Source organism: Vigna unguiculata, chromosome 9 (assembly GCF_004118075.2).
Source record: "Vigna unguiculata cultivar IT97K-499-35 chromosome 9, ASM411807v1, whole genome shotgun sequence".
NCBI lineage: Eukaryota > Viridiplantae > Streptophyta > Magnoliopsida > Fabales > Fabaceae > Vigna > Vigna unguiculata.
In genome coordinates, this window is record NC_040287.1 from 30350017 (window position 1) to 30361706 (window position 11690).

General features: G+C 31.0%; 1 protein-coding gene across 3 annotated transcripts; it reads left to right on the forward strand.

Annotated features, from left to right (window-relative positions):
- Positions 1-5242: 5242 nt before the first annotated feature.
- Positions 5243-11080, forward strand: LOC114164586 (serine/arginine-rich splicing factor SR34A). Of its 3 annotated transcripts, none has more exons than XM_028049313.1 (14): positions 5306-5463; positions 6313-6384; positions 6534-6646; positions 7155-7220; positions 7328-7402; positions 7479-7602; positions 7948-7994; positions 8072-8129; positions 9662-9711; positions 9788-9844; positions 10099-10178; positions 10267-10338; positions 10418-10454; positions 10767-11080. In XM_028049313.1, the coding sequence occupies exons 3-14, from the start codon at positions 6560-6562 to the stop codon at positions 10785-10787; spliced, it is 774 nt and encodes a 257-aa protein (XP_027905114.1). In that variant the 5' UTR covers positions 5306-5463; positions 6313-6384; positions 6534-6559; the 3' UTR covers positions 10788-11080. The 3 variants fall into 3 exon arrangements, with proteins under 3 accessions (XP_027905112.1, XP_027905114.1, XP_027905113.1); XM_028049312.1 differs by having other exon boundaries at positions 5308-5463; positions 6122-6384; XM_028049311.1 differs by lacking the exon at positions 6313-6384 and having other exon boundaries at positions 5243-5463.
- Positions 11081-11690: the final 610 nt, after the last annotated feature.

Genomic DNA, 11690 nt, shown 5'->3' on the forward strand with positions numbered 1-11690 from the left:
CATAAAATCCTTAGCATTGTCATTATCTGGAATGCTCTGTCGAATAGACTTCTCCATGGTATATCTCATCACCATCAAGCACATCCTGTTCGAGTGTTCCCATTTTTCACGAGAAGCTCTCTGGACAATAGTGGACTCAGGCGTAAGAGCTGAAGGTTCTGCTTCTCTCAAGGAAAAATCCATGTTGGTAATTGCTAGATACAAATCCAAAGATTCTTTCCAGTCCTCAAAATTTGTCCAATTTAAAGTTTTGATCGAAGTCAATGGCATAGGCAAAGAAGCTGGTATCAAAATAACAAAGAAACATTTAATACACATTTATTGTGTAAATAAACAAAATAAATGTTTCTGAATACACAACAACATATGCCTATGATATCAAATTATTTCTCATTCACTATGATCCCGCCTAAGGGTCCCTGATCATAATAATTAAGAAATATAATAAAATACAATGCACATCTCATGTCAAAAGAAATCTAATACCGATAGGGTACAAGACAAATAATTGACATAATAAAATTCAAAAAATACATTGTATCAAGAAAAGTAAAATGCATTAATAATAAAATATCGATAGGGTATAATTAATATTAATGTAATATCAAATTAATTAATAAAATATTTAAATTATATTATTCCCACAAAATTTCATACAACTGTACCTACGATAGGTGAGTTAACAATTATATAAAATTATATCATGCTTAACAAAAATATAATAAATTATATAATGCATGAAATAATAATAATAATAATTATTATTATTAATTTAATTAATTAATTAATTATTTTATTATTATTAAATATAAGGTTTAATTATGCCTTTAGTTCCCATTTTAGAGTCAAAATCTCAAAATGGTACCAAAATTTTTAAAAGTCTCAAATTGGTTCCCTTTTTTGTTAAAAGGTCTCACGTTTGCCCTTTCCATTAAGTCAAGGTTGACCCCGTTAGAAGGAGTGCCACGTGTCAGTTCCTCGATTTTTTTATAATTTTTTTATTATTTTTATTTTGAATTTTTTTAAAAAAAAATCAAAAAAATTGTCACGTGTCAAGCTGTCATCGTGCTACGTGGCAGTGGCAGTGACAATGACACGTGTCAGTATTATGCCAGGTGTCATTTTCTTAGTCTCAATTTAGTCCCTTTATTTAAATTTGTCTCAATTTAGTCCCAATTTTTGTAAAAATGAGCAATTTTGTCCCTCTTCAAATTGAAACAAAAATTAATTGTATATAAATGTTATACAAATATTTTTATTAAATTTGATATTTTTATTCAAATTGATATTTTTAACATAGCTAAGTTTATTTAAAATTATGTTTCACATTCAACTTTACTTAAAATTGTTTTCAAATTTTAAATTTATATTTGTTTTATTGTTACATGAACTAGTTAATTTATGAATTTTTTTCTATTAACATTATTTTCTATTAACAACTTTTAAACAATTTTAAATAAAGTTCAATGTAAAATATTAATTAAATGAACTTAATTTGGTTAAAAATATTTACTTGAAATATCAATTTTGATGGAAATATTTGTGTACATTTATATAAAAATTTAATTTAATTTCAATTTGGAGAGGGACAAAATTGCTAATTTTTACAAAAATTTGGACTAAATTGAGACAAATTAAAATAAAGGGACCAAATTGAGACTAAGGAAATGACACCTGGTGTAATACTAACACATGTCACTGCCACATCACTCTGTCACTGCCACGTGGCACGATGATAGCTTGATACGTGGCAATTTTTTTATTTTTAAAAAAAATTAAAAATTAAAAATAATAAAAAATAAAAAAATAATAATTAAAAATTCAAAAAATCGAGGAATTGACACGTGGCACTCCCTCTAACGACGTCAACCTTGACTTAATGGAAATGGCAAACGTGAGACGTTTTAACAAAAAAGGGGACCAATTTGAGACTTTTAAAAATTTGGGTACCATTTTGAGATTTTGACTCCAAAATAGGGACCAAAGGCATAATTAAACCTAAATATAATTATATTATTAATTGTTATTATTATTCCCGTAGTTACGGGGTTCTTTTCCTATAGTCAATGCAGTGTTCATTGTTTTAAAAGATTCAAAAAGATGTACATAAATTTGGTACATAAATCTAGTGCACGTGGGCCATTGGTGCGAAACTTAAGCCAACAAAAGTGACCATCATCCACAGTGAACCACTGTTGCGCATAACGTCGACGTGAACCACTGTTTTGCGACAAAAACGACGTTCACTGCTGCTGTGCATAACGCAGACCGTCACCACGCAGATCGAGCACCGTCGTGATGTAGTGTCAAACATTTCTCGTGAAAGAGAAAATGTAAACGGTTGGTGGTCAAACGGGAGAAACCTGGCTTTGATTTGGGGCTTTGAAACGTGATGCACAATGATTTGGGGCTTTGATTTCGAATATTGATTTATCCAAAAAACAATTGATATTGATATATTAGGTTTTGATAAACAATAAAAAATCTCTCGAGCACAGATCGTGAAATTCCAAAAAGGGGATTTTACTCCTAATTAAGATTCCAAATTTGGTGCTTTGATAATATTAATTAAACCACATCAGACCAATAATTAATAAAAAATTAAACTCCTTAATCAAATTTTGAATGCAATCAAAAGTTAAGGTCTTCCGTAAGAATGAACGATTATGAAAATTATGACACACTTTCCAAAAGAATAACTATATTTTGTATCTTATAGGCTCTTATACCAATTGATAGAAATAAAACATGTATAAGATACAATAATACAATATATTCAAGTATGAGTTAAAAATTGTGTACCTGGAATGAATGAAGGATTCACGGAAGCACGTAATATGAGATGCTACTGTTCTCTTTCTAATAGGTATTCTCAAAAGTAAGAGTGTTTTACGTTGTTACTTAAAAACTGACTAATGGGCATCAGTTTTATAACCCCTCAGCAGAGACCATGGACCTCTCAAAATGTATTTGATTATTCAAGCCTATCACAGACTATTTATTAAACAATCCAATCCCAATCAGAATACCCAAAATTATATATATTACCCATACAATAATTAATATTAACAAATAACTTAATTTATTATTAATGCTAATCTATAATAATAATAACATAGAGAATAATAATTTTATATAATAAAATTATATAAAATATAACACTAATTCCTTCTACCATTTGAAATGTAGACACTAAGACACATGCACAACGCATGACATGTGAGAATAAAATATGTATTGACTAATGTATCAAATTGAACTACTAAAGTAATATTCAAGAAGAAAACAAGAAGTTAAGGAGAAGAATAAGTAGATAAAAAATCACATAGAGAGAAAACAAAAGATAGAAATTAAGATAATAGAGATAGCTAACCATTATTTTTTTTCCTAAAAAAATATGATTTATTTAATTTTTTAGCTCATTAAATATCATTTTAAGTACCAATAGAAACTAATAGTCACCCACAATGTTTTAATTAAAATTTCTGCTCAAACATATTTTTTTCAATCAATTTAATAAAGATATATTAGCACCGAAAAAAGTTAGGGACAATTGGATATACATGTCAACACATGAACAAATACACATGGGTCAATATATGAAAACAAGTGTCAAAACGTCGACACACACGTGTCAACACGGCGACACACACATGTGATCATGTGTCAACACGTGACAACGCGTGTGGCAACACTATTTGTCACAAAATCAAATCTTTAGGTTGTTTGGTGATAAGGAGTACGTCAATTATTTTTGATGTTTAGGAATAAAATTATATCAAAATTTTGAACATAAACAAAATTCAATTTCATATCATAATTTTTTATTTAAAAATACAGTTAACTCATTTTTTTATTGTATAATCTAAAATCTATTTTTAAATTTGAAATATATTTTGAATTGTCCAACATGGATCATATAATTTGTAAACGCATTATATTTTACTGTCCAAAATGTATTTTTATTTTGCATATTTTAAGATGCATTTCTAAATTTAAAACTATATTTTAAATTATGTAATAATAATATAATTACACAATTTAAAATGTATTCTTAGTTGTATAATTCAAAACATGTTTCTAAAATGTGTAATTCAAAAATTTGATTTATGAATAAGTTAAACTTTTTAAATAATTTATAAAGAAGAAACCACGAAGAGGAGTGAAAAAAATATCATTAAATAAACAATCGAAATATTTGATTAAACTAACTTATAAGTTAACTTGTTTATATACATAGTAATACACTAGTGAAGGTTCCACTTTTTTCTTATAATAATAAAAAATAAAAAATTAATTACTATAATAAATATTAAAAGTATTATTAAATAAATAAATAATATGTCCATAAAAGATCAATCAATTTGATTAATTTTTATAATTTGTTACAATATTGTTGTCGATAATTTTTTTATGCATGGTAAAACAAATAAAATAAGTTTAATCGAGTTTAAAGACAAAAAAGAAATAAAGAAATGTACGTAAAAGACATTTACAAAACATATAGAGTAAAACTATAAGGAGTTTGTCTGTAAAAAAAAAGTTACAAAAAAATAATATCCTTTATTAACTATATTGTTTTAGCATAATTTCTCCCAATGATGATCTAAACAACATGATTAATATAGATGTTATACATAAAAATTCGTTCAAACTTTATAATTACTACTTAATTTAGTGCGCATGTAACTAGATATTCTGCATTCAAAATTCAAAATTTGATGTAGATAAATAAATTCGTTCAAACTTTATAATTACTACTTAATCTCCTTCCTCAACCATGAATGATATATTTCATTAATTTGTACATACTCCTACTTTTTATGGAAAGTTAGTACTTAATAAGTTATCCTGAAAGAATCAGTTTCTATGTTATAAATTAAAAAATACAAATAAAATAGTAAAAGTACTGATAAATTTTAGTTTAAGAATAACTACACAAATAATGAAGACTATTTAATGGTAACATGTGTAACATACGAAGACCTTCCGACATATAACTAAATAAAAGAAGTTAACTAAATTCAGGAAATATGGTACCAATGTAATGAGTAATAATCTTTAATTTTCTCTCTCTCGTTATTTATTAATACAAAACACAAAATATTATACTCATAATATTTATTAAGGATAACACAGAATTTATAGAAATTAGAAAAGGTCTTTATAAGAGCAAGATATATATATATTTTTTTAAATGTGTTATTAATAGATTGTAGTTTTATCCATTTTCTTACATTATTAATTGATTATTTTCACTTTTGAAGAGTAGAATTGGGCCAGCGCTGTCTGTGGTGGAGGTCCAAACCCCTTTTGGGTCCATAAATTGGTTCAACCCTACACTTTTACCACCTACGCTGCTCTGCTCTCTCCTCATCGGAAGTATCGTGTTTCTCACCTTCAGCCTCGTCCGCAAGAAGAACGGTTCGATTGGGTCCTCTAGCCGTTCCTTCTCTGTTTCTGGTATGACATTCATCGAATTATTCTTGTCTTTCTGAATTTACACTTCTAGCATGCCTCTATTTGATTTGAGTGACCAACTGTACAATTAGGGTTTTGACTTTGATTCCTTCGGTAGGTTTTGGATTCTTTTTATTTATTTTTCATGACGTACACAACATGGGTTGTTGTGGGCATATTTCTGAGGTCTTTGCTCAATAGTTAGGTTTTAATCTTACGATTTTCTCTCACTTTTTTTTTAGTCGTTTGTTCGAGTTATCTTTAAGGGAGTTAGCATACTCCAAACTACCTGATTTGATTGCTAAGGTTGTTATTCACTGGGGGTGAAAATCTTTAGAAGTGGTTCAAGAACCTGGTTAGCGGTTTCTTCGTTGTAACTTCTGAGGGTTGCCATAATAATTCAAACAAACAGTGTTCCTCTGTAAATGGTTTGTGTACATAAGCGTGTGTTTCAGACAGGGAGGGTAGAGAATTGTAGTCCCACTACACATTCAGGACAATTAAGTTGATTTAACTAGTATATACCATTACAATAAGAGGTCATGTTGCGAATTTTTGCCAGGGATGATTTTTCAATGCTGTTAAAAAGAGAGCTGAGTAAGGTTTAAGTCTATGTCGATCTTAATTTGATCTCATGACATCAATGCTTTCTTTATGATAGATGACAAGCGCTTGGACAAATATGAGCTTTGCACTCAAACATAGGGATATAGAAAGGGAATGGGAGAATCGGGGTGGAGTTATGGTTATTTTTTTAAAATTATTGGAGATTCTTGCTCACTCAGAAGATGTATGCCTGCTAAAATACTGGAAAGGATGAGGAGATCCAATTTAGTTTCAATATTGTTATAGCTTTGGAGCATCTTGGAGCAAATGAGCAATGGAGCTTGTGGAGCACGGCTCACCTCAAGGATTGCTCTCTTGGTTTGCTTCATAGTTTTGGTTTTATTTATTTTTTGTGTAATCATTGGAGTAATGATGATGATAAGTAGAAATGTTAGGTTTTTGCCTAGGCTTTAAAAAAGCTAGAGACGTCCTCCACTTTGCTGATGAGCTTCAAATTTTGTTTGTAGACAAGCAGACTGCATAACTATCAAACATGAGTGGCCGGTTTTCTCGCACAATTTATGTCGGAAACCTGCCTTCTGACATAAGAGAGTCAGAAATTGAAGATCTCTTCTACAAGGTTAGATTTTTACTTTTCTTGTGCAATATACTAGTTGCATCCTGTAGATTATATTTTGTGCATGTTCAGTTTGTTTGGTCCTCCTGAATATTTCTACATATAATTTAAGTTGACCCATTATCTGGAATTCTCTCCCAGTTCTTTTGAAGAATTTGAAATGTGAGTTTCCTTACTAGAACCATTTTTATTCGCATACTCATTTTAAAAAAAGTGAAATCAATTTAGAGATTATTTTAACTGATGAATAGCCATTATGGAATACTACTCTTATGATGACTTTTGAACAAGGAAAAATGATGTTTGACCAGCATATTTGTATATTTTCTTGTTATGGACCTTGTTTACCTTTGATAGTTTATATTTACTAAATCTGCTTTACACTTGCGTCCTTCATTTGTAGCAATTACATGTTTAGTTCATTTTAATATAATTCACAGTTAAGTTCTTATAAGTGGAGTTGATAGTTGTGTACTAATGTAGCTGTGTTGCAATGTTATTCTCACTACAGTATGGTCGTATAATGGATATTGAATTGAAGATTCCTCCCCGCCCTCCATGTTATTGTTTTGTTGAGGTATTTTTCTTTTCTATATTTAGTACTAGTTGAGGTATTTATCCTCCTGTCCATGTGTTTTTTTTTTCTTATACCATTTGATCATTTATTGTTTGTTGGGTTGCTAGTTTGATAATGCTCGAGATGCTGAAGATGCAATTCGAGGTAGAGATGGATACAACTTTGACGGTTGTCGGTTAAGGGTAAGGAGCTGTTCCAACTTTTGGTTTCTGAGGTAAATTCCTCTATAATGTTATGTCTCATATGTTCTGGTTGCAGGTGGAGCTTGCTCATGGAGGTAGAGGGCCATCGTCAAGTGATCGACGGGGATATGGAGGAAGTGGTGGGGGTGGAGGAGCTGGTGGCGGTCGTTTTGGCATCTCACGCCATTCTGAATTTCGAGGTATGCCCATTGTGCTTTTGGTGTAATCTTGTTTTTTATAGTGAAGGATAGGGAGCATTGCTACTTATTTTTCTCCAGACTGCACATTCGTCCATTTAGTTATCCTTTGTTTGTTTGTGTATCTTTTTTAATTATATTAATTTTTCAGTCTTTATGCTTAAATGTTGGTGCCAAGTTTTATGGATTTTTCATTTTGAGAAACATTTTTTGTTTGCCTTCTCTTTGATTTTTTATGGTTCATAATTTATATGAAATAGTTGTTTAATACGTATTCATAAATCAACTGTAGTTGAACTTTTCATATTTTGCACACAGCATTTTGGTAAGTTTTTATTTCGTCTGCAGTTATTGTTCGTGGACTCCCATCTTCTGCATCCTGGCAAGATTTGAAGGTATCATAATCTTAATGCTTGTAAACTTTACGACTCAAATTGTTCCCACCTCACAATGTTATGATATTCGGTTTCAGGATCATATGCGAAAAGCTGGGGATGTTTGTTTTGCTGAGGTTTCTCGTGATAGTGAAGGTACACCTTCATTTCGGTTTTTGTTTTGCTAAATTACTGATTACATTGATACAGTTATAAGTAATATTTGTTTGTTTTAGCACCTGCTATCTTCATCTTCTTTATGAAAATTAAAATATATTATAAGATCCCAGGGGTTTGAATGTCACAATCTTGAACGTTAATGCGATGTGGGGTCTAATGTTTTAAATTAATATGATTGAAGAAATGAAGCATTGTAAAATGGACATGAAACTCTTAATTAGGCAAGGACATCCAAATTTGTTGTTTTATGTCTTCTACGGGTTTGCTTTATAATGGTGCCAGAGGGCATGCGGGAAAATATAACATATTTCCACTATTAACTTGCAACACGTTCTAATCAGTATATGTATCTTTGTATTATTTTTTGAATTATTATTAGTTTGGAGTCCACAATTCATAGGCTGAGTAATGTTAAATGTGCCATTGCGCAATTGTGATGTTCACTGCCTCCAAGGTTAACAAAGAGCCCAGTGAGTGCTTTAAATAGTGGGAATCTTGACCTAAACAATCATTCAGGATATAAATTTTACCCTGCTGCTTTTGTATGTAATTCTTTATTGAATGCATAATACCTTGCCAAGGAAATTAAAGTCTAGGTTGAGGATTGCCTTTCTTTAATTGTAAATCACAGACAGTAGTTGAACTACTGCGCCAATGTGTTGTGTTGTGACATTGCCACTCCTCTAAGGGCTGTTGCATTGAAGTGATTTGTGGCTGCTTCCTCTATTTGCATCTTGCCAGATGGGCTGTGACCTCTGGCATTGGTAGACAGCCTTTAATCTGTGTTTTCTGCAACTGCTGGGACACAATGATTGGGTGAGAAGGAGTTGGTGTTTGATGGGAGAAGAAGCCTCGGTTTTTGTTTTTTCTTGGTGATAAGGGGTGACGGATGAATGTAGAAGTGTCTGCGTTATTTTTTTCTCATGGTGATGGCTGATAAGAAGCCTCGAATGAATTTTACGTATTATAGAATTTTATTTAGCATGAAGGGTGTTGAATGGTCAAGTATTTTGCTGTATAATTTCAGATCACCTTACATTATTCAACTCGTATTGTTGTGTTGGTTGTAGTTATATAAAGTTGGAAAATTGCAATTTTTATGATAGAATGTGTGCAGTTTAGGGCCATGAACACTTGATATCCTTTTGTATGAATTCATTCATGCATCACTGGCGTTGTATTAATAGACATCAAGCATCCCAGTTAATCTGTTATATTAAGGCTTTATTGCACAAAGCAGCCTACTTTTTGAGCAGATAATTTATCAACCCTGGTTTGGAGTCTATGAAATTGAGTATTTAATATAGATTTAATTATTATCATGGGTACAGAAATCACCATTCTGGGGCTCTTTTCGAGCAAGTGTCTCAACTTTTACACTAGCCTTTTGTGTGTGAATATCAAATCGTTTACTTTTAGCTTTCTATTCTGCAAATGTATACCTATTCTGACACACTTTTAAAATGTAGTTTTAGTGTATATCGCTCATACTATTGTTCTATGTTTAGGGACTTTTGGCATTGTTGATTACACTAATTATGACGACATGAAGTATGCTGTAAGTTCTTCATCCAGTTATTGATACCAAAATTACTGCTCTACTCTTCTTTCCGTTTTCTAACACACCTTTACAGATTCGGAAACTGGATGACACCGAGTTTAGAAATCCTTGGGCACGAGCCTATATTCGGGTAATTTCTCATCCTAAAGTTATATCTAAAGGAATTCTTCAATAGCTGGCATATATTAATTCAAGCATCCTTTCGACATGCTTAAAGATCTTGTACTCTTTCTTTTGCCTCTTTTCCCTATAAAATGATTTTGTAACCCGTACGCATGAGGGTGCTTGATTATTCTAAGGTTTGAGATTTTGTGAAAAGTGATTTGTGGATTGTTATCATTTTAATATAGATTACTGGACAAAAAATTACTGGTGTTTGTGCAGGTGAGAAAGTATGAGGGCAGTCGTTCTAGGAGCCGCAGCAGAAGCCCCAGCAGGAGTAGAAGTCCGAAAAGGGCCAGAAGGTGAGTTCTTTTGTTAAATTTCATTGCCAAATAGCCTTTAGACATTTTACTTTTACTCATGGAAAACCTGTTTCATTTCATTCTACAGTAGATCCGTGGAGCGTTCTGTGTCTAGGTCACGATCCAGATCACGATCAGCATCACCCATCAAATCTTCAAGGTATGTAAAACATACTATGTTGAGTAAATTGTCTGCAATACCTTCTACATGCATCTGAGTTTTTCATTGAATTATGCAGGCCAAGATCACGCTCACGGTCTGGATCTCCTCGCCAGGTATTTTTGATTTAAAAATTTAAAATATAATATTTCTGTTGTGAACTCGGAACATGACATAATTTTGCAAGTCTTCTGATGAATCCGTATGTATTTGAGGATTTAGCATGTTTTATGTATTCAGAATTTTGTTCGTCTTGTTTTTCTTTTGTTCAAATCTAAATTGTAGTATGTTTTATGAAAAACATATTAAGTGTAATTTTTGTAGTAAATTACACAATTTTTGATTATTCCTCCCTGTTTGAGTTTACATGATGAAACCATAAATGAATAATCTGTGTTTATTGACAGCATTGAACTATTTTTTTGTAGGTGCTGTCAGGTAGTGGATGAATTTCTAAAATGACGCAGGTGGTTCTCTGGAGATATTGTCCCCGGTCTAGGCAGTATCAGAATTATATTTAAGTTGATCTGAATTGTTCTAAGGGCAAACTTGTGATGTACCTAGGCTGTTTCTTGGTAAATGTTTACCAGTTCGGTTATTGTGTTGTTTCATTCAAACAAAAATGTTCGATATTAGCCTAGCGGTTGCGGTTGTACCTTTTATAAAGTTGCTTTGACAATTGTTAACACTTGCGAAGTATAATTTCATTTTTATATCAGCTGCCTCGTCAACGGTTTGGTAACACTGGCATGTTTTGGTATGAAAGAAATGAATGGAAATATTTTTAAAAAGACTTAATATTATGAGATTAATATTTTTTTTTTCATTTTACATTTTTTTATATTTTGTTGAATAAAATCAAAGTTATGTGCAATATAACATTATTTTGGAATTTAATTATAGTTGAGTCTTCATTTTCACATAAATCTTTTCATAAAATATATATCTATAGGTTGTTATATTTTTTTTGTAAAGAGAGAAAAAAAAATCTCACAAGAAAAGTAGGTAATATCCATCTTAGAAACCTATATTTCATCCATTCTTTAATTATTTTTTTTACTGTCATAGCTAACTTTTTTTTAGGTTATACTTGTTAGAAAATCTTGCTTCAATAAAATAGTTAAAAGAGTTCAAAATTTTAGAGAAAGTACAAAGATCTCAAGCATTTAGGGTTAATAAGAAGTTGAATACATAAGAAACCTTAGATAAAATAAACATAGGGCTGTAAGCGCTTTAGATATTAGAGTTTGGACGTTCATGAAGTTGGACACTCCTATTACGTAGGCACGTTAGTTGTATTAAATCTACCTAGAGGTTAGACTTCAGTTTTTCAAAAACATTTAGACGTGTCT

Excerpts from the sequence above, each read along its gene's own strand:
- LOC114164586 (XM_028049311.1), top strand. The coding sequence starts at position 6,560 with ATGAGTGGCCGGTTTTCTCGCACAATTTATGTCGGAAACCTGCCTTCT. Across the intron at positions 9,845-10,098 it reads GGGCACGAGCCTATATTCGG|GTGAGAAAGTATGAGGGCAG; the intron begins GTAATTTCTCAT and ends GTGTTTGTGCAG. Across the intron at positions 10,339-10,417 it reads TCACCCATCAAATCTTCAAG|GCCAAGATCACGCTCACGGT; the intron begins GTATGTAAAACA and ends TGAATTATGCAG.